Here is a 20,331-nt window from a genome sequence, read left to right on the forward strand (position 1 = left end):
CCAGGGATGCCTGCCTCCTTACCCTGGTGACCGGGACTGTGTTTCTGGATTGAATTTTAGTCCTTTTTTTTTTTTTTTTAAATCACTCCGTGTATCCCATCCCTTATTTGACGTGGCCCTTCGCCCGGGGGTGGGGTCCCCGCGCCCCGGCCCCGAGGAGGGAGGGGGCCCGGGAGGGAAAGTGCGGCCGCGGGGGGGGAGGGGGGAGCCGGGCCGCGCTGACGTCACCGCGCGCGCGATTCGGGCCGGAGCGCTTTAAAACAGCGGCGTGCGAGCGGAGATGCTGCTCCTCGCCGAGCGGGCGGCCCGCCGCAGCAGCGCCCTCGGCCCCCGCGGCGGCGGCAGCGCGCACGGCGGGACCCGCAGCCCGAGCCCCGGCCCCGGCCCCGGCCCCGGCCCCGGCCCCAGCCCGCGCTGAGCGCCCGCGGCCCCGCACCCACGATGCCCGCCGCCCCCGCCGGTGCCCTCCTGGCGCTGCCCGCGCTGCTGCAGCTGGCGGCCGTGGGCGGCTCGCCCGGGCCCCGCGCGCTCCTGCGGGGCTGCCCCGCGCGCTGTCAGTGCGAGCCCGACGGCAGGACGCTGCTCCGGGCCGACTGCTCCGACCGCGGGCTCTCGGAGCTGCCCTCCAACCTCAGCGTCTTCACCTCCTACCTGTGAGTGCGCCGCGCTCGGCCGCGGCGGGGGCGGGGGGCGCACCGGGGAGCAGAGCGCAGACGCTCACCTGGGGGGTCCGGGGGGGCACATCGGGAGGGAGAGGGCAGCCGCGCACCGAGGGGGGCACATCGGGGAGGAGAGGGCAGCCGCGCACCTGGGGGGCCCGGGAGGGCACATCGGGGAGGAAAGGTCAGCCGCGCACCGAGGGGGGGTGCAGATCGGGGATGAGAAGCCAGCCGCTCAGCGAGGGGGGTTGCTGGGGGGGCACATCGAGGATGAGCGGCCAGCTGCACGGGGGGGGGAGTGCTGGGGGTGCAGGTCAGGGATGAGAGGCCAGCCGCGCACCGAGGGGGGGTCACATCGGGGATGAGCGGCCAGACGCACACCTGGGGGAAGACCTGGGGGGGTCGGGGGGTGCAGATCGGGGATGAGGGGCCAGACGCACACCTGGGGGGGCCCAGGGAGGGGCACATCGGGGAGGAGCTGCCGGCCGCACACCTTGGGGGATCCAGGGAGGTGCACATCGGGGAGGAGCTGCCAGCTGCACACCGGGGGACTCCGGGGGGTCCCGGGGACGCCGGGCGAGTACGCAGAGGGCGTCTCGGGCACACGCGCGAGGCCGCAGGGCCAGGGTGGCGGGGTCGGCGGGGGGGGGGGGGCAGCCCGAGCGCAGGTTTAGGGCCGCGGAGGCCCCGCTGCAAGTGCAAGCCCGGGAAGCGCCGGGGCGTCGGCGCCGAGATGCGGCTGCAGGCAGGTCGCGGGCCGGTTCGCCTGGAACCCAGCGGGCGGGCGCCCGACGACCCCTGCCTCGACCTCCCCTCCGCGGCCTCCCGCTCCCGCGGGCAGCCGAAGGCGACTGTCCCCGAAGGGGAGCCCCGACTTGCCCAGCCCGGGAGGGACTCACTGTGCATCCCCTGCGCCAGCGCGGGATGGGATCTTTTTCTTCCTCTTCTCTTCTCTTTTCTTCTTTTCTTTCCTTTCTTTTTCTTTTCTTTTCTTTTCTTTTTTTTTAAATGAAGTGATTAGAGTGTGGCAACCACAGGAGTGTTATCTCCACCTTTGGCTGCCCGCGCCGCCCTTTGAAGTGGCCGCGGCCCGTGTAATCTTTAACCGTCTCCCCCTCCCGGGGAGGAAGGGGCAAGTGGGGCGGGGGAGGGGGGGCGACACCCTCGGGATGAGCCCCAACCCCAACCCGGCCCGAAGGTAACAGGTGTCTGTGCAGCTGCGGGGACCCACACACTGCTCGCCCCCAGCCCCGTGCAGTATCTCCAGGCACCGAGACCAGGGGCAGCGGGTCACGGTGGGTCACGGGGTGGTCACAGGTGGCACGTTCAGGGCCTAATGGGAGCCACCGTCCGGGGGCCCCCCCCCAAACCCACGCAATCCCCATCGCGGCTTCTCTGATGTCCCTTGGCAGGAGCCAGTCGGGATGTTTGTGTGAACTCGTTCCTTCCTCTGTTCCGTTGTTTTCTGGAGAAAAGAAACATGAAGAGGCTTGCACAACACCTTCCACTACCTAGCCATTCTCTTTCTACAGAGACAGAATAGGACAGAAAAGAAAAATTCTGTTTTTTGTTTTTTGTTTTTATTGGCTTTACTACTGCTTTGAAAAGAGGGGACCCTCCTGCGGGATAGTAGCATCAGCAGAGGGCAGTCCCCTTGTCATCTGCCATAAAGCTGTTGTTGGTGCTTTGCTTGACTTGAAAAGCTTCCAGGACTATTTCTTTCCCCACCAGGTTTCTCCAGTGGCACCCATAGCACAGGTAGTGACGTATTTGTTCACTGGTGATGGAGACCGAGACGGAGATGGCCCTTCCCTAGGATTTCACATCTCTTCTCCCTCAACAGCTTGTCTGTGCTGCCCAGTGAAACGCTCATACCCCAGCCTCTGGTTTAAAAATGCAAGACTCGTGGTTTCGAGAATCATGCGGTCTTCTGAATGGTGAATTTTTGAGAGCAGTTTGGCAACTAGATTTACGAGCCCGAAACTACTCTTCTCCACCTCCCTGAAGAAATCAGTTGGATACAAGGGAGGTGTACAATCCCCCCCGCCCCCAAACACTTACCTATGTAAGTCATGCACTTGTCATAAAGCATGTTTGAGAATACAGAAAATACATTTATGAGTCGCGTCGGGATGCTTTTTTCTCCCACTTGCAAGAATGAACATTTGTTAGGCTTCTGTTACTAAAAGTTGGCATCAAATGCGGTTTCAAATTATTTCCCACATACCTCAGATGCACTTAACTGTGTCCTCCGTGTGTCAGGAGATCCTTCTGCCACCGTTCCTTATCTATCTATCACTACAGATAACCTCTTGGCGTTAGGATAGCATTAGGAAGTTAATTGTCATCGTTTTTCTCGTGCTGCTTGATGACAGCCTGTGCTCCAGCCTAAGGAGAAATTGTCTCAGTGCCCTATAAAATATTAATCTTGAAGGCTCTGAAACGTGTCTCAGGGAATGTTAAATACTTGCTCCTCGTGCTAAATCAGTCCTGAAGTGAACAACCAAAGTGCTGTGCTGCATAAAGGGGCGATTCCAGAATTCGGTCTCCACGGAGAGCTACAAAATGTCAGGAACCGTGGGATGCCCTTTCTTCCGGGGTTCAGGGGCTTGGGGTTTTTTGGGGGGGATTTTGTTTTCATGACCGGAGGAACTCTGCAAGCATCAAGGGTAGATGGTGCCCTCTTTTGGTTACACCTAGAATAATCTGACCGTGTCTGCCTTCACATGTGCTCTCCTAACCTAAAAGAGAAGTTTTTATTTACTCATATGCAAATAAATAAAGTATGTGTTATACCGGTTTACTTATTTTAAGAAATAACTTCCCTTTGCTCTTGAAAGAGACCACTAGGCTATAGCCCCATACCGCTGGGGCCCCAGCGTGATTAAGCTTTGGCAAGAACTTCAAAATGCGCAGGGACTGATGTGGGTCAAAAGCCAGACTACTATCTTTTATTGTTTGTAGTAGGTTATCACCATTTATTTGAGTCAAAATATTATCTCTCAATCTTCCTCCCCTCCCCACAAAAGAACAAGCGTTTCATTTTCTTCAAACAGATTGATGATGGCAAATTTGTGTGTACAGATTGCAGCTGTACACATTCGGCCAGTGGATTTGCCATAATCCGATAGCTGGCTGGCTAGTCAGACTCATAGGTAAAGAAAGTTTCCTAAACCTCTTCATAGGAGGCAAGGGCTATTTATGTGCAGTTTCATAAGCTTTGGTCCCCCAGAAAAGCTCAATCTTAAGCCAGTCTAAACATCAATATTAATTCTCTTTTTTCTTTTTTTTTTTTTTAACTGAACTGCATTCCCCAGTAGATCTGTAATTGGGCCACTGAACATGGTGGAAACACTGGAAAATTTCAATCTTCTCTTTCTCTTTCCCTCTCTCTCTTCCAGTCATTTTGGGCTCTGATTTCACAAAACAATAAATAGGCTTAATAAATAGGCTAATAAAGCTCACTCTGCATAAAATACGGAAAAACGCTAAGGTTGAGACATAAAAGCAGGCAATAATTGTTTACAATGTTTAATACATCTCTATCTACCAGTAATGATCTGTCAGAAATAAAGTAGCTCCGGCATATGATCTTATTATAGGGAAATTATTTTAATGCATGAAACGTGGATGTGTTTTGCTAATCCAGTCTTAAAAATAAGTTCCCCTCTGCCACTTAGATGTGTCTTTCATCCAGTTAGTGTGACATCCAGATAGAAAACTAAATCCTTAAGAACTTCCTAATATAGTTCTAGTAGAGAAAATATACTTTTCTTTATTGACCTGGAGCAGCTATTTTATTTGTAAATGCAAATTGAGTTTTTCCCTGCTGTTGCTTAAAGATGTGAACATTTCATCCACAAGCAAATTCATGTCACATGAACCAAAGCAACCGGGAGAATGACTTTTTTTTATTTTTTATTTTTATGTAGCTTGCTTACTTTTCCATATGTAACTTTATAACAAAATTTAATTTTACACATAGTTAGCAAAACTGGTATTAATAAAAACTGATCAAAAACCTCAATTATAACTAATTAAGTATGGCCCTGGTGTCATACATATGTTTTAAGCATTTAAGATGCAGTTTCAAAATTAAAGAATATTTTTAGAATCTTCTTTGAAATGGTTTAATATATTTCTGCTTCCCTTCAAGCAAAGAAAAGTATTTTAAATCAAGGAGAATGTTTGTAGCTTAGAAATGGTTACAAAAGCCTTTAGCTGTTGTAACAGTCTTAAATTTTAGATCAATTGCAAAATTTATACAGTTTGCTCTACAGACTGCTTTCAGAATTCGTTGAAAGTATAATGATGTCAGTGACTTTTCTTCATTTTGAAGAAGTTCTTTCTTTTCCCCCAGGATTCCCAGGGTTGCTTCAGTCGTGTTTTTGTTATGGGGGCAATTACTGAAACTAATCAACTAAATTATTCCGAGTGATTTTTCATTTTAAAGCAGTAGTTCTGATTCAATTTTTCGGCGTGAATTTAAAATAAGTATTTTATTGAATATGATCAACATGTGCACAACAGAGTTTGTGTGATGAGAATGAAGTTTTACATGTAAGAAATACGATCTTCAATAGGATCTTCAATCTTTTTTTTGTACTTATGCGTTTTTTTCAAAGTAAAGGAGCTCTGATAGCAATCACAAATGAATTAGAAGATTGGAATTAAAAAGAACTTTCGTAGTTAAATAAAATGTGTTTTGATAATGGAACTGTTCCCACTTGGATGTGTTTGAAGAATTTCAAAAACACTAAGCTGGTCTATGATTTCTTATAGTTAAATTTTTTATCTGAACGATTTGATTTTTTTTTTAATTTTCAAGGTATCTGTCAAAGGCATAGAACTAGTATCCATGTAAACCTCAAATATATAATTAAAGGCATTGCAGAATATTTGTAGTTCTAAAACTGATACCTAATAACTACCTACCTTAGTAAAGCATTTTAAAATATTTTTTCTATTAAACTCATACGTTTAAGTAATTTTAGCTATAAATTGAAGTATGTCTCCAATTAATCCAAATCATATGCCATAAGATAGAAATGAAAAACAGTAGTGAGCTTTGCACTGAGCATTTTGTGGGGTAAATTTTTGTTCTTGTTCAGTTATTTCTATAAATTTAGAATAATGCTAAATGGTACATTTCCTCATAAACACCCCACAAGTGGATGTTTTTGGTAAATTGAATTCTTCGTGAAAAGGCAAATTCCTTCCTATGAGTTTCAACCTCTTCAATCCTATTGGCAATGTTTTCCTTTATGGAGTCTCATTTTCTAGCAGAAAGACAAATCAGACTGGCATCGGAGCCACGACTGATCTATTACGTACCAAAGAAAACAAGCTGAATATCTGGTCCTGTTGCTATTTTTGATGTATCTTAGCAGAATTTCATGTGTTGAATGTATCCACGAGTTCTAACCTGCTGCAACTCTTTTATTCCCATATCTGTCAGCTTCAATCCACATTTGTACTCACTCATTATAGACGCCAACTTCCACACTCCGTTTCACCCAGGCAACTCATTTTCTACGGTAAAGGGAGATATTTCATGGGCTAGTAGGGGGAGATTTTCATAAAATTTTTCATGATTCAAAATTAATCTTGTTCTCCAGAGGCGGGAAGCAGGCTCGTTCTTGAAATCCCTGGTATTTTCTCCTACCTCTCCCAATTCTTTTTTTTTTTTTTTCTTTTTTAAATACATGGAGCAAGCCCAGTGGAAATGCCTTATTTGAAACTGGTAGGGGGAAGTCATTTGATTTCAAGCGATGGGGTGACCTGACCTACCGGTGACACTAAAGGACTGTTAGCAGGGTGTCCGCCTTAGTAGAAGAGCTGTTTAAGGGACCCCCAGCTTCCAGGAAGAAGCTGGACTCCTTCCTCATCCCTTCGTAAATTTATTACCCCTGTGGTCAGTGTTTAAGTCTGGGCTTGGAGAAGCAGAGGTTGGCTTTGAGAGGACACAGAAGAACTGACCATGTCTGTGAAAGCATCTCCCTTAAGGTCAGATGGTGTGACACTCCAGGGTGTGATGATGAGCTCTCCTCCCTTCCCGGCTTATCCTCCCCCCTAGACTGTGGACTTCTCCAGGGAGGAGGAAATTTTCCACTTGGTAGCCCCGCGCCCACACCAGTGCCTGACACTCCCGGGATGTTCCCGAAGCATTGATGGTGTTGAAGGACTGGAGTTGGCTGAGCCAGCTGCTAAAATCCCAGTGGCTAAAAGAGGCCTGTCTGGCCGAGCCCCACTTGAAATACAATTAAATTGTATTCAGCTTAAAGGATGCAACGAGTTGCTGATTTTAACAAACACACCATAATTTACATATCTAAATCACTTTTATTGTAATAAGAGCTGACATTTATATCGTTTCTCCTGAGTACTAGGCATTATGCTAAGTACTTGACTTTTCCGTAGGCCCTGCAGAGGCCCTGTGAGGCAGATACTATCATCATCCCTAACTTGCAGGCCTGTCTGCATATTCCAAGGTATTTACATTGCTCCGTGGGTTTGGGGGCCTCTCTGAAATCATCTTCAGGGCCAGTTTACCAGAAGCATAAGAATACCGGCCTTCTAATTCATAGTCATGCTTCACGGGAATTATAATTGGTGCTGAAATATTTAAGCACTTTTTTTTTTCCCCAGGAACGCAATTTATGAAGCTCTAATACCAAAAATATTTCTTCAACTGGCTGGGAAATGGCAGTTTTTAATTTTTAGTAGAATGAGAATAACATTATATAGCTGACGACCAGTGTTTGCAGTTTAGTAGGTATCTTTCCATAGATACATTTTCCTACTACCACCAAAACAATGTTTCTCATCTCCAAGTCAGAGATAAATTGTGGTAGCTGCCCCAGCATCTTAAGGAGTGATCAGTTGACTAATAACTTCCAAGGCGAGGATAAAACAGATTTTTTTTCCTATGACCAGAGCTGTGTGTCAAATAAAGTAGACAACCTCTTTGGAACTATTTCTCCATTCAGAGAGACATGAACTTTCTTAATAGGCAAATTTTATTTGAATTTGTATTCACCTTTAAAACCGATAAGATGAATTGATGTCATAAAGGCTGCCTTACTGGCATTTGATTCAGAATGGAAATTATTTCAACGTTTTTTCTACTTAGATCTATCTGGAAACTGCATGCTTTAACAGTCAGGCCAGGGACACAGACTCTGTGTGAACTAGAAATCTGGATAAATCGGAGAAAAGTTCCCTCCTTCGGACAAAGAAAAACTCTTCCTAAACCGTCCATCCTAGTTCATCAGTCTTTCATTTCCCTTGCTGCTGGAAATCTAATGTGTGTTAATCACTCACCGTACTACAAAGTCAACAATATGAAAAACCCCCAACTGGCCAATTAATTATAAACTGTATTCAGTAGAAAGAGCACCCCATCAAGTACGAATTGATGTTTAGGAAATGTCAGCTGCATACGGATTTAATCTCCAAATCCCCCTCGCATGCCCCTCCATTGTAGTTTTGTATTAACATCAACAATTTAAAATTCTTAAAAAAAAAAATAAAAAAAAATTTAAATTAAATTCTGCAGCAGTCATTTGCAGGCGTCTCATTTGTGAGGCCTGCACATTTGTATCTGCAGTCGGGTGATCCTGCCTGCCTTTCGGAGGAGCTTGCTTTCGCCTTCTAACAAGGGCTGTGGTTGTCAAGGGGCAGGAGGGCCATCTCTGTCACGCACACACCAACACACACAGCCCCGACGTACCAATCAGAGACCGTGTCCTTTGTCCCAGTCGCACAAATGGAAATGATACATAAGGTTGACATGGCCTGGCGGTGCAGGGCCAAGGCTTTCAAGGGAAGACACTGAGTGGCTGGCTGTCTGGAGGCACCTTCAGTTTAGTTCAGAAGCTGAAATGCAGAAGACAATCGTCCTGGCAAAGGGAGCCCAGCTCCAGCTGAGAACGCGTGCACTGAGCTGACCTCCGTGGTCAGCCTGCCAGCTGAGATTAAGCTTCCCTCAAGTGGTCCCTTGTCAGCCCAGCCTTTTCCCCCAGTGTTGCTCATCTTTCACAACTGGAAGCCAAGTGTTTCAAACTGTTACTCAATTTTGCAGCCAAATTCCTTTATTTCCTCTTTCCTCCTCCTTTTCTCCCTCACACACGCACACACACACACACACACACACACACACACGCACTGTGATGGCTAACCTTACATCCCTGCCTTCTTTCCAAAGCCTATACTCAGAAAGGAAGCTAAGAATTTTGATGTGTCACTAAAAAAAAAAATAATAATAAAAAAATTAAAAAAATAAACTGTAAATATTTTTGTGCTTCTTTTTTTTTTTTTTCTTGAAACCTTGATTAAGGAGAACAAGGGACCTCTACAAAAGATGTCTATTTGCAAAAATAACCTGCCTTTGATCAAAAAAGCCACAGAAGTGTACTTCTCAGGGAAGTAGAAAACCACACATGATCTCAAGTGGAAAAAATATAAAGAATTTGCTGAATTTTTAACCTTAGTACATAACAAAGATATTATTTTAAAGTTGGTTGGTTAATGTGGGCTGTGTTAGAAATTTCATTGTGTTGTGTTTGGGTTTGCCCAATGTTATTTTAATGAGTTTATTGGTTCAACACACAAAACACCACATGGCACTTGAAGCTTTCAGGTTATAAATTTTCTTGTGAGGCGCTTCGTTGGAGTAACTCTGTTACATAATCAGTTGGTCTTTAAATCTATCAGCATAAAATCACTTCTCACTTTTTGTATACATATACGGACGGTGAAGATTATTTGATTATAAAAACCAAGTAAAACTGTCCATGGAAGGAGTCACATTCCTAAGTCATCTACTTTTTTTTTTTTTTTTTTTTTGGTATATATATATTGAGACTTCTGTAATAAACATTTATTTCCCAATGTTTGTTGACTGAATCTACAGAATGAGTTTGGAGTCTTCTCGTGAAACCTGAAATAAGAAATCTTCCTTATTTTCCCTTCAAACTTCCTGTCCTGGGAGATCCTTAGCAGACATGCCTGCATGTGGCTGTAGACCTATTCTGTGTCCCTTAAGAGTGTCCATTGCCCAAGAAAGTAAAGCCTGGGGGGGGGAAATGCCAAGAGAGGTGGAAAGACAAGTGAGGACATCTGCTACCCAAGAAACTTGGGGTGGGACTGAGAGACTACAAGACCTCTGCTAGGGTCCCTGACGCACAGGATGCACGTCTGTGTCTCTCCCTGTCCTTGTCCATCCCTCGCTTCCACCTGGCATCAGAGGCCTGGAAGCCTGCACCTTCCTTATCTCAGACACTTTCCCCTAGGGCTTCAAGCTGCGGGATGAAGGGAGGTTTAGAGAGAAGAGTCTCTCTTGGAATTAAAGTATCAACTCTTGATGCACCGAAATCGGGGTCTCTGATTTTAACTCGGGGAAGCCACAGCCCTCTCCCTGCAGAAGGCGGGAGGCCTGCACTCCTGCAGCCCCGCTCGGCAGCTGTTGTTCTCGGAGGCTCAGGGCCACAGAGGAAGTTCCAGATCTTTTTTCATGGACTCTTCAAGCTCGGGTCGCAGAAGGAAATCCTAGTTAAACCGGATTCTCCCAGGGTGTAAGCATATCTCATTTGAAGATCTCAAAAGTTTTAGCAACATGATTAAGTGACAAGAAGTGTGTACCTTCCACCTTACAGCTGCTGGCCGTGCGGCATCAAGTCCGCTCCCCAGGGTCTTGTAATCACAAGAAGTGTTAGGTGGACATAGCCTGGTCCCCAGTGACCAGTAGGTGGTAATTTGAAGCCCCCTTGGCCTTCACGGTAGAAACTCCTCAAAACGTAGCTGATTGCATATTGGGAAAGAAAAGGCTAATTTTGATAGATTGCTGTTAATTATACTACAAGTTCAGAGGGTGAGCCACGTGTAGAGGACGTTCTGCTGTAAGGAACTGAGGATCATCTTCTATGCGCAGGTTACCAGCAGGACCGACCCGTGTACCCAGGGTCACGTTACACTGTGCAAAAATGGAGTTTAATCGTGATTGCGGGAGCATTGCCCCAACTGCCCACATAACGGAATGCAAGTCCCTGAGCTAGGTTGTGGCCGTGTTCTCATGAGCCCCCGTGCTGTGTCCGCCTGAGGGAGTTAGAACGTGAAGGGCCTGTGAGGTCACCTAATCCAGCACCTTCATTTCACAGCTGATGACATTCCCCAAAACACATGGCTGGCAAAGGAGCAATCGGGCCCCAGCTCTCCTGAAAACCCCGGTTGACTGTCCCTTCTTGTCACTTTTTTATTCCGATGCCAGATAGCCCAGTGAACTCTAAAACTCCCAGTTACTTTTCCAGATGTCGCCAAATCATACCGTTGCTTACACGTGCTACCTACGGAAAATACGTGTGCTTAGCTTTTAACTGCGTCGTCTTTTTTGGGGGCCCATTGTGGGTACAGATAAAGTGTCTCTGTATCACCCAAAAAATCTGCCACATGGAAGGGAACAATCAGATTTAGTCTGACGAATAAATAAATAATAGTTCCCCAAATTTCTGTTCATAGTGGTTAAACGTGTGTTTAGTGTCATCGGAATTTCCTTTGCGACCTTAACCCGACCACGTTCAGATTGTCTTCGTGTCCCCTGAAGGTGCGCCCCACCTGCTTCGGCACCGAAATCACCTGAGTTCGGGCTCCCTTTGCTGTCTGCACCCGCGTCCCTTCCCAGCACACTCTTGTCTACACCGCAGCTCCGATCATGTCGCCTTCTATTCAATCCTCCAAACGGTTTTCTGCGGCTTTCACGATGAAGTTTAACTTCTCAGTTTAGCCCGCGGAATAGGCCTCTCTTGCCTCGCTCCTGCACACCTGGCCAGGTCCCCCACCTGGGCCCGCCCACTCTCCTCACTGCAGCCTTGTTGGACGCGGCCTGCACTCCTCCGCTGTTCACATGTGTTGGTGTCTGCTTGCAGGGCCTTTCTCTTTTTATTTATTTATTTATTTATTTATGATAGTCACAGAGAGAGAGAGAGGCAGAGACACAGGCAGAGGGAGAAGCAGGCTCCATGCACCGGGAGCCCGACGTGGGATTCGATCCCGAGTCTCCAGGATCGCGCCCTGGGCCAAAGGCAGGCGCCAAACCGCTGTGCCACCCAGGGATCCTTGCGGGGCCTTTCTGTGTCACTTGGCCGACTTCTGGGAGTCTTCCATACTCAGCTCAAACAAACAATACCTCTTCTGGAAGGCCACCTGTGACCCACCGCTCCAGAAACAAGAATCTGGAAGCTCTAGCTTCCCATCCTGCTGAGCCCACCTCCGGGATAGACCTCACCGCACGTGGTCATCCTACCTGTCTGCTTGTCTGAAACACTTGTCTGTTTTCAGTACTAGGCTATGTATAACCCCCCCCTCCCCGAATTATAGATTTTCTTGAACCAAAGGGATTTAGATCAGAACATACAAACCCCATGTATTTTTTTTTCGGAATCCCTGTGTGTTAATCATGTGTCTCATATTCTGTGTTTTGTGATGTTTTGCTCTCTTATGGACGTGCTGACCCAGGAGAGAGGGCTCCTAACTCTCAGGGCTGCCTAAACCCCCTGGAGATAGAGATGACTCCTCTGCAAGTGTGCCTTTCATATGCAAACCAACCAATCCAAAGCCCAGACCCAGCGCCTTCATTTTTCGGTTTTTACAGGGCTTTTACACTCTAGGTCAATATTTCCTACCCCAATGACCCCAGGACCAGGTCCCAGACAAGTCTGGACAGCCCCTGGACCCCAGAGCCTGCTGAAATTATTCCAGCTAGCCAGGTCCTCGCCTGCTTCACCTGTCTACTCCTTTACATGGGAACCCCAGTAGAAGTCCATCGTGCCCATGCTTTCCTCGTCTCCTTCTTCCTGACTGACCCTGGTGCTCTGGCCCCGGTGGATCCTGCAAGGCCCCAGGGGCTCCCAGCTCTTGGCAACTGCGAGGAACAAACTGTCTTTTCACCAGCAGTTGTCTCCTGACCTATTGGCCATCTCGTACCTAAACAACATCAAGACCTACATTTTAAGTCACCCTCTGTGCATGCATGCCCATCCTGGGCCATGCTCAAGGGAGAGTCATTTTCTCTGTCCAGGGGGCACTCTCCTGTCCCCTAAACTCAATGGAAAATAGCACTTTCCTGCATCTAAGATACAGGGCACCATTTTTCTGGCTGTCAGACGTGTAGCAGAAAGTGGGGCAAGCTGATATAATCTCTGGTCTCATATTGTGATAGCAGAGGTCCTTCCCTCTGAACTTGGCAGACTGCATTGTTTGTAAACTCCCAAGAGAGACAGGAAAAAACAATTCAGAAAGTGCTTTTATAACACTTTTGCCCTCGATGCCTCATGCGACCCCCATAGCTGGCGGTAAAATAGTCGTAATTCTCCCTACTTTATTTTTGTTATGGATTTTCTTTATTTTTATTATTTTTATTTATTTTATTTATTTTTTATTGGTGCTCAATTTGCCAACATATAGAATAATACCCAGTGCTCATCCCATCAAGTGCTCCCTACTTTAGAAATGAGAACTGCTTTGACAAAGATCGTAGGCCTGTCTGGAGTAACCCAGGCAGGTTGCTCCGTGTCTTGGTTTTCTCACGTGTAAAATGGCAATAAGTACATCTACATCGCGGGATTGGGAAACCCATTCGTGTAAAGCACTCTGCGCGGCACCTCATATACAGAGCACCCGTTACCTGTCAGGTGCTATTGCCTTTGCTGGCGATGAGGTTACACTTGTTAAAACACTAAACCCATGCACTTTTTGTTTTTAATTTTTTAAGATTTTATGTATTTAGAGAGAGCATGCACAGAGGGGGCCTCAGAGAGAGAGAGGGAGAGAGAGAATCTCAAGCAGACTGCGCATTGAGTCTGGAGCCTGACACGGGTCTCGATCTCAGGACCCTGAGATCATGACTGGAGCGGAAACCTAGAGTCGGTCGCTTAACCGACCGAGCCCCCCCCGGGTGGCCCTCAACCCATGCTTTTTAAATACAGTGTTGCCTTTTATTGCTCTTGCCCCAAGTAGTTAAATTTATTGCCCTAAAACTGTATAATTTTCCTTAAACAAGAGTTTCTACCTACCGGGTAAAAGAATAGGGGAAGCCAAAAGGGGCAGCTTCACATGAATAGTGCATCACCCAACACCTGTTTTAAGTTTAAAAGGTTCTGTTGTCTTTGATCCTCGGTATCAAATAGATAAAAGATTCTGTGCATTGAATGAAGTCTCATTCACGTGGGTGCCTGGCATTTTGTAGGCGCCGCACAGACCTCCGGGGTGGCTGGTAACTGGGCAGACGCTTTGTCACAGAGTGCGGGCCAGCGGCCTCATGCTAAAAGCCCACTCTTTAGACAGGATTCAGCGAATGGCCCGCAGTCTGTAGTCCTGGGCTGAAACTATTTTTCTCCTCTCATTTTCATTTTACCCCTCCCCATGATTTTTCCTGAGTAGGTAGGAACGAATCGGTGTGGGGATTCCTTGGGCTCTCAGAAGCCCAGTCTCAGCAGTTGACTTGCTGTAGCTGCAGGCGAGAGATGATGGATTGCTAGGGGGGGGCAGAGGAGACACAGGGAATCCGGCCTTTTCTCAGAGCCAGAGAGGCACCCAGGAAAACTATGTCTTCAACACAACAAAAATGAGTTCGATTTTTTAAATACATTAACAGCTGAAAAAAAATAATTCTAAGGAAAAAAAACCCATATAAGGAATATGTCTATCTGAAAATACCTTCAAAGAGTTGAATTTTCATGAGGAATGACGGTAGCTGTCTTTGAAAACAGGCAGTTAGTTCCGTGCAGTTGTGGGAAGGATCTTTGCAGTCAGCGATGCCAACGAGGCTAAAATTATTTCCTGGAGAAGAATAGATACCAATGACTTGACTCTGCGAGGGGGAAGGGATTCCAAGTTAAATACAGAGTCAAAGCACCACTCAGGCTTGTCTCTGAGCAGGGGGACCTTGGAATTAGGCCCAGGGATCCCCAGCAGAGAGGAGAGATGGGTGGGCGGTTATTGGACCAGACAGCCTTTTAATTCTGCTGGATGAGCCCCGGGTCACCATCTCTACAGATTCTCCGCACCCCCCGCCTCTGCAGAAGAGGCAAGCTGCTTCACCCCGCCCGTGACCAATGAAATCCAGAGAGCAGGTCTGAAAGGGACAAGGGAGATCTCCCCCTCTAAGGACACGTTCACATCTTACGACGTGCGAAAGGATGATTCTGGAATTCTCAAGTGCGCACTGAATCACTAAAGTAGGAAGCTGGTTTATTTTACAGCCCTAAAGCCAAAACCAAAGGAAGTTGCGGGCGGATGTCTGTGATGGTTGCCCAGCAGCTCAGATCGGGCAAGAGGGCTCTATCAGCCTGGGTTAGTAAGCAGTGTAGACAATCACCAAGCCAGGCCGAATCCGAGGGCAGCAGAAGGCGAACAATTCCAAACGGAGAGTCAGAAGGATCTCCCTCCAGCAAAGCCCAGTTCTCCCGGCAGAGAGAGGAGGTAAGAGGACAGCAACAGGCCAGAGGAGACTGTGGCAAGGACGGAGAGAATAAAGAAGAGTCCTGAAAGCCTCAAAGGTGAGGTCAACTGCAGGATGGGGAGAAAAGTGAGGTGCGGCCCCAGCAACCGTCTCCGCGGCAGGGTGGGCTCACCCCTGGGTAGATGTCAGTCCCTGGCAGTGTCTACATACCTACTCCGCCTGCTACACACACACACACACACACACACACACACACACGCACACGGGCAAGGCTTTGCATTCACACATGGAAGAAACTAACTCTTTTTGGAAACAACATCCAAATCTCCAAGCACAGGGGTCTACTCCGCCCATAGGATGGTGAGCGCCCCCGCATGGTCCTAGGAGCTGGGGTGCACACCCCACACCCTGGTGTAGCGAGACACACCCGACGTGCACAGGAGCAGGGGCTGGGTCCCAACTCCAGGCCGTGGTCCTCTACTTGTCTGCACCATAGCTGTACCTGGAACCCAATGCTGAGCATCCTGAGGCCTGGATCATGCACCAAACCAACCCAGGCAGCATCTCTGGGGGAGGAAGCTGCACTTCGGAATGATTTTTTACTCCCCCAGGGAAGCTTAATATATGCAGCCCAGTTTGGGGACCCACGGGACTAGGTCTAGCGAGTCACCCCACTCATCAGCCGGGGGCGCATCTCCGGCAGGACACCTACCCTCCCTGCTTCAGTTTGCACATCTGTAAAGAAAGAAAGGTGCAGCCCCTCCAGGGCTGCGGGAATCTGTCAGCCTGACATTTGCCCGAGGGTTCCAGGACAGGTGTGGCCAGGTGCTAGGAGACGGGGGCGGCCACACCCGCAGGCCTCTTGCACCAAATCGGGAGCACTGTTTCCTCTCCTGCCACGAGCATTACTTGGACCGACTGTATTTGTTTTGCAGCGAGAGGGCCTCGTAGGCAGCCTCGGGAGCCCATTCATTTCATTAACATTAAATCAACAAGCAGACCTTCTTTCCACTGCTCTCCAGCAGGATTAATGGCTTTTGGCCTGATTTGTGCATCTAGCAGCAAAAGCTCTTGCTGAGAAAGCTAGCAGCCTTGACTAATTCCCAGCAGTGCTAACTTCATAAACTTACCATAAGCTTTTAACTTTGACTGAAGATTAAAGGTAATGACTTCACGCTGTCACATCTGAACGTGTGATACTCGAGATGCACAGAAACTCTGTAGAAAGGACACGCTGTCTGATGAACTGACACTGCATAAGGTGTCTGCGCGCACGCGTGCGTGGGTATACATGTGCATGCGTGTGTATGGTTTTTACGCTGATGAAAATCCGCAGTTCTGCGTAGACTAAGATCCTTTTAACACAGAAAAGGATTTATGCCATAAGTGATCTACCCCAGATAGAGTATTGACAGGTGTCTATGTGGTGCAAGCGCGAGAGCCTGCGGTTCGAACTCGGTAAAGGCGCCAACGCAGGAAGGCCCAGCTTTGTGTGAAGCTGTAAGGCGACGGGCTGTTGAATATGAGCCATTTTCTAAGAAGCGAAATGATTCTGCTCTATGTGACCCCCTATAAATAATGATCCCACGTATGACTACGCTTCTATTTTTTTTTTCCTTCTAGACAGTCTTTAAATCCAAAATCCAGAGAAGTCTGCGTGAAGAAGAGAGAGGCAAGGGAAAAATACAATATTTCCAACCCATCTGACAAGACTACATAAAAAGCTTTTGATCAAAGGGCCTTAAGTACACTTTACTGGTGTGACAAACAACATTTTTATCCCTTTATTAGATTTATTTGCTTCTGAAAACTGCAGTGACCAGGGTGCGGGTCTGTGAAAGAAAGCTGGCAGGGTTGTGTTCTTTGATTCCTAATTAACACCTTCAGTCTCAAAAGAGAACCAACAGAAATACCATAAAATGTTGCAGCTGCATTGTGATTCCGCTTGGTTGGTTTGTTAAAAGTCGGCTGGGCATTGGCAGCTGCAATAAAGGGAGAGCTCAATGGCTGTTTTGTATTGTGCCCACTGAAGTGAGAGAAGGCAACCATTTTAGTTTTCAAATGGGCAGCTGCAGAGGGAGGTTTAAATGGAGCTAAATACAAGATTTACTGTTAATTTATAGTAAATAAATAAGGGAAAGGAACCCTAACTTGCAACTTCTTACAGTCACATAGGGACGCTAACAAGAAGTTACTAGGGACGACAATTTTTGCAGCTTTTGAGCAACTCGTTTGGGGAACCTGGCAACCAGGAATGGCACTCATTATTAAAACCCAAATAGCCTTTTTCCAGAGAGCAGAGCAAGCCAGAGCTTTGGAAGTTGCCATTTCCTCTTTGAAAGGTAAAGGTATATCTTTCCTGTCTTGGGTAATGTAACCCCCTCGTCCCACTTCATTGAAACCCTCACATTTATTCAGATCGGAATTAAGTAAGACTCACACATACACACACACACACACACACACACCCTCTTTTTTTTTCTTTTTTTTTTTCTTTTTTTCTTTTTTTTTTTAAGAGCACAGAGTTGAATTTTGCCCTGGGTAGGGGAATAAAAGAGGCATTTAACTCTGGTCAGATAAATCTTACTCACATTCAAAAATGCAATTAAGGAAATATGTAAATCTAGATGTTTTTTCAAATGCTGGCAAAGGGGTTACTGGTTCTTTTCGAACACAATGACTGGACTAAAGAACTTCAGTGTCTGTGTGAGGACCATTGTCCGGGCTGCGGTCCCTGTTGGAAACAGAGTCCAGCCTGGCCGTGGGAAACACCTACGTATTTGACACAGGCCCTCGTCCTGAGAGAAAGGGGGTGGGAGGGAGAGTGTGGCGATTTTACTGTTGCATTCTAATCAGCCGTGATCTGCCTAATTTGCTTTGATTGGAAGATAAACTAATTTTTCTATGGGCTGGATCAAAGTAAGCAGCTCAGCCAAAGCTTTCGTGTTATTTCAAAAGGGCCAAAGTAAAGAGGATCAGAAATCGTACTGGTGGGAGCTAAATACATCTTTTCGGCCCATCTGGGAGCATTGTTGGTTCAAAACAGGACAGTGACACAGAAATGGGACCCTGGCACAGGGTAGCCCCGTGGGCTGTGCCACCGTTGTAAGCGCCGGAGCCTGCAAGGATGTGTGGCCGAGCAGAATGACCAAGGGCTGGCTGGTGATTGGCGTCCGTGGTACGGAGCCTGCTCTTCCCTGGGGACCCCTTCATCTGGGTGCATGAAGGCCCAGTTCTTGCCTCGCCCTGGACACCTGGCTGGTGTTGCCAGCGACTCAGCCTTGACGTGGTCACATAGGAGCTGGGGTGCCTAGATGCGTCCGCTGGCACCCCGAGCGGCTGCTCACAGACGCAGCTGGCTTGAGGCTCCACGACCCTGGACATACTCGGCCGGGAGCTGAGATCAAACTGCAAAAGCTCATCAGGAACCCGACGCTCCAGATGCTTCTATTTCACAGCCTGGCCCCCTGGGGTTTGTGCCCGTTACCAGCTTCGGGAATGCCGCGTCCTCGCCTCTTGCTTTTTTTTTTTTTTTTTTTTTTTTTTTTTTTGCCAAGCACCCAAACACATTTAGTTATCAGATGAGAAAGAAAGATTTGGAGAATATGGGATTCTGTGTCTTACCACCCCCCCAAAATAAATAAATAAATGTGCTATTTAATGTCACTTTATTTTTTTCTTGTTGATATGACCTTTGCTGTACTCCCTTTGCCAGGCTGTTGTACTCGATACAGTATCTGTGACCCTCCCGTAGGCGTCATTGCTTTTTGGGCTGCTAATCTCCTTTGCTAGGGCTTCTTAGACACCAAAGTGTACAGTTCATGTCGCCCTCAATGTGTCTTAGAGAATAAGCGGATCTTTTCACGGGATCTCTCCGTGAGGTTGGAGCTCAGCAGCCTTCAGGGTTATGTAGAAGCTGTTGTTGACAGAATGATTGCAAAGGAAACTGGGAACTAGAACCACCCTTCCAGCCTGCCTTTAAAATTCCTTGAGACAATCTGGCGGACTTTTGCTCATGGTCTTCTCCTCCTTTCAGAAAGCTGCAGTCGACATTTTAACTCGTTTATCGTTGTTTTAAAAGTTCTTTAAAAAAGAAAAAGTTCTTGGCCATAAAAAAATTAAATACATACATAAATACATACACACAAATAAATAAATAAATGCATATAAATAAATAAAAAGTTATTGGCCATAAGTGCTTAAAAATACCAAGAAGTCTATTTCACTTTCTTGTGGACTGTTGAAAGGTCTAGAAAAGATGGCAAGTCTCGGGAATAAGAACTCAGTCTACGGCTGGGGAGCAAATCCTCCGCTGTGTTAACATCATGTTCCTGCGTGTTCATGAACTCCCTCCCGAAATTAATGTTCGTCTATTGCCGACTGTTCTGGATGCAGAGAGGATGGCCGCGGGGCCCTCGCGGGGGAGACAAACATGAAGTAAAGGCTTATTTAAATTTATGTTATTAGAATTATGAAAAGAGGGGATGTGTGGGGGGCTCAGCGGTGGAGCGTCTGCCTTGGGCCCAGGGTGTGACCCCAGGGTCCCGGGATCGAGTCCCATGTCGGGCTCCCTGCATGGAGCCTGCTGCTCCCTCTGCCTGTGTCTCTGCCTCTCTCTCTCTCTCTCTCTCTCTCTCTCTCTCTCTCTCTCTCTCTCCTTGTGTCTCTTATTAATAAATACATAAAATCTTTGAAAAAGAAATGTGAAAAGACTGATGGGGACTTTTAGTGCGCTCCAGGGGAACCGAGACGACCGTCACTGTGCCTCCGGGACAGGAGGACAAGGTGGCATTGGCAGGAGGAGAGGGAGAGCATTCCGGACCAACTGTCCCACTCCAGTGTGGACACTGGCTGGATCCTCTCCGTGCTGTCGGCCGCTGCAACATGGAGCAGGAGGCAGGGACCTCCAAGGACTCGGGCTGCAGGAAGTCATCACACGATTCCCCTCCGGGGGCAGGATCCTCCTTTCAGATCTGACCTGTCATCACCGAGAAGCATCCCGTAAGGACGTAGTTCCGAGGTCTGTGTGGCAGGAGGCTCCGCAGCCGTGTGCCGGTCCCGCCCGTGTACCCTGTGCTTTGCCAGCCGATCCTTTTACTGGGCACGCTGAACCCACTGCCCCCATAGTTCAAGAACTACGGACTCACTCGCTTGCACCCCCAAGAATAACCTGGAAAGAAGAAGCAGTTGTTGTGTTGCACAGGCCTGTGTCCCCAC

At 47.6% G+C, this 20,331-nt stretch overlaps 1 protein-coding gene across 1 annotated transcript in view; it reads left to right on the forward strand.

Annotated features, from left to right (window-relative positions):
- The first annotated feature begins 441 nt into the window (after positions 1-441).
- LGR5 (leucine rich repeat containing G protein-coupled receptor 5) overlaps positions 442-20,331 on the forward strand; it is a 127,031-nt gene continuing 107,141 nt past the window's right edge. The window contains exon 1 of the mRNA XM_025476591.3: positions 442-653. Within this exon, the coding sequence (XP_025332376.1) occupies positions 442-653 (212 nt within the window). The remainder of the gene's footprint in view (positions 654-20,331) is intronic.

This window comes from Canis lupus, chromosome 10 (genome assembly GCF_003254725.2).
Source record: "Canis lupus dingo isolate Sandy chromosome 10, ASM325472v2, whole genome shotgun sequence".
In the NCBI taxonomy this organism is placed as follows: domain Eukaryota; kingdom Metazoa; phylum Chordata; class Mammalia; order Carnivora; family Canidae; genus Canis; species Canis lupus.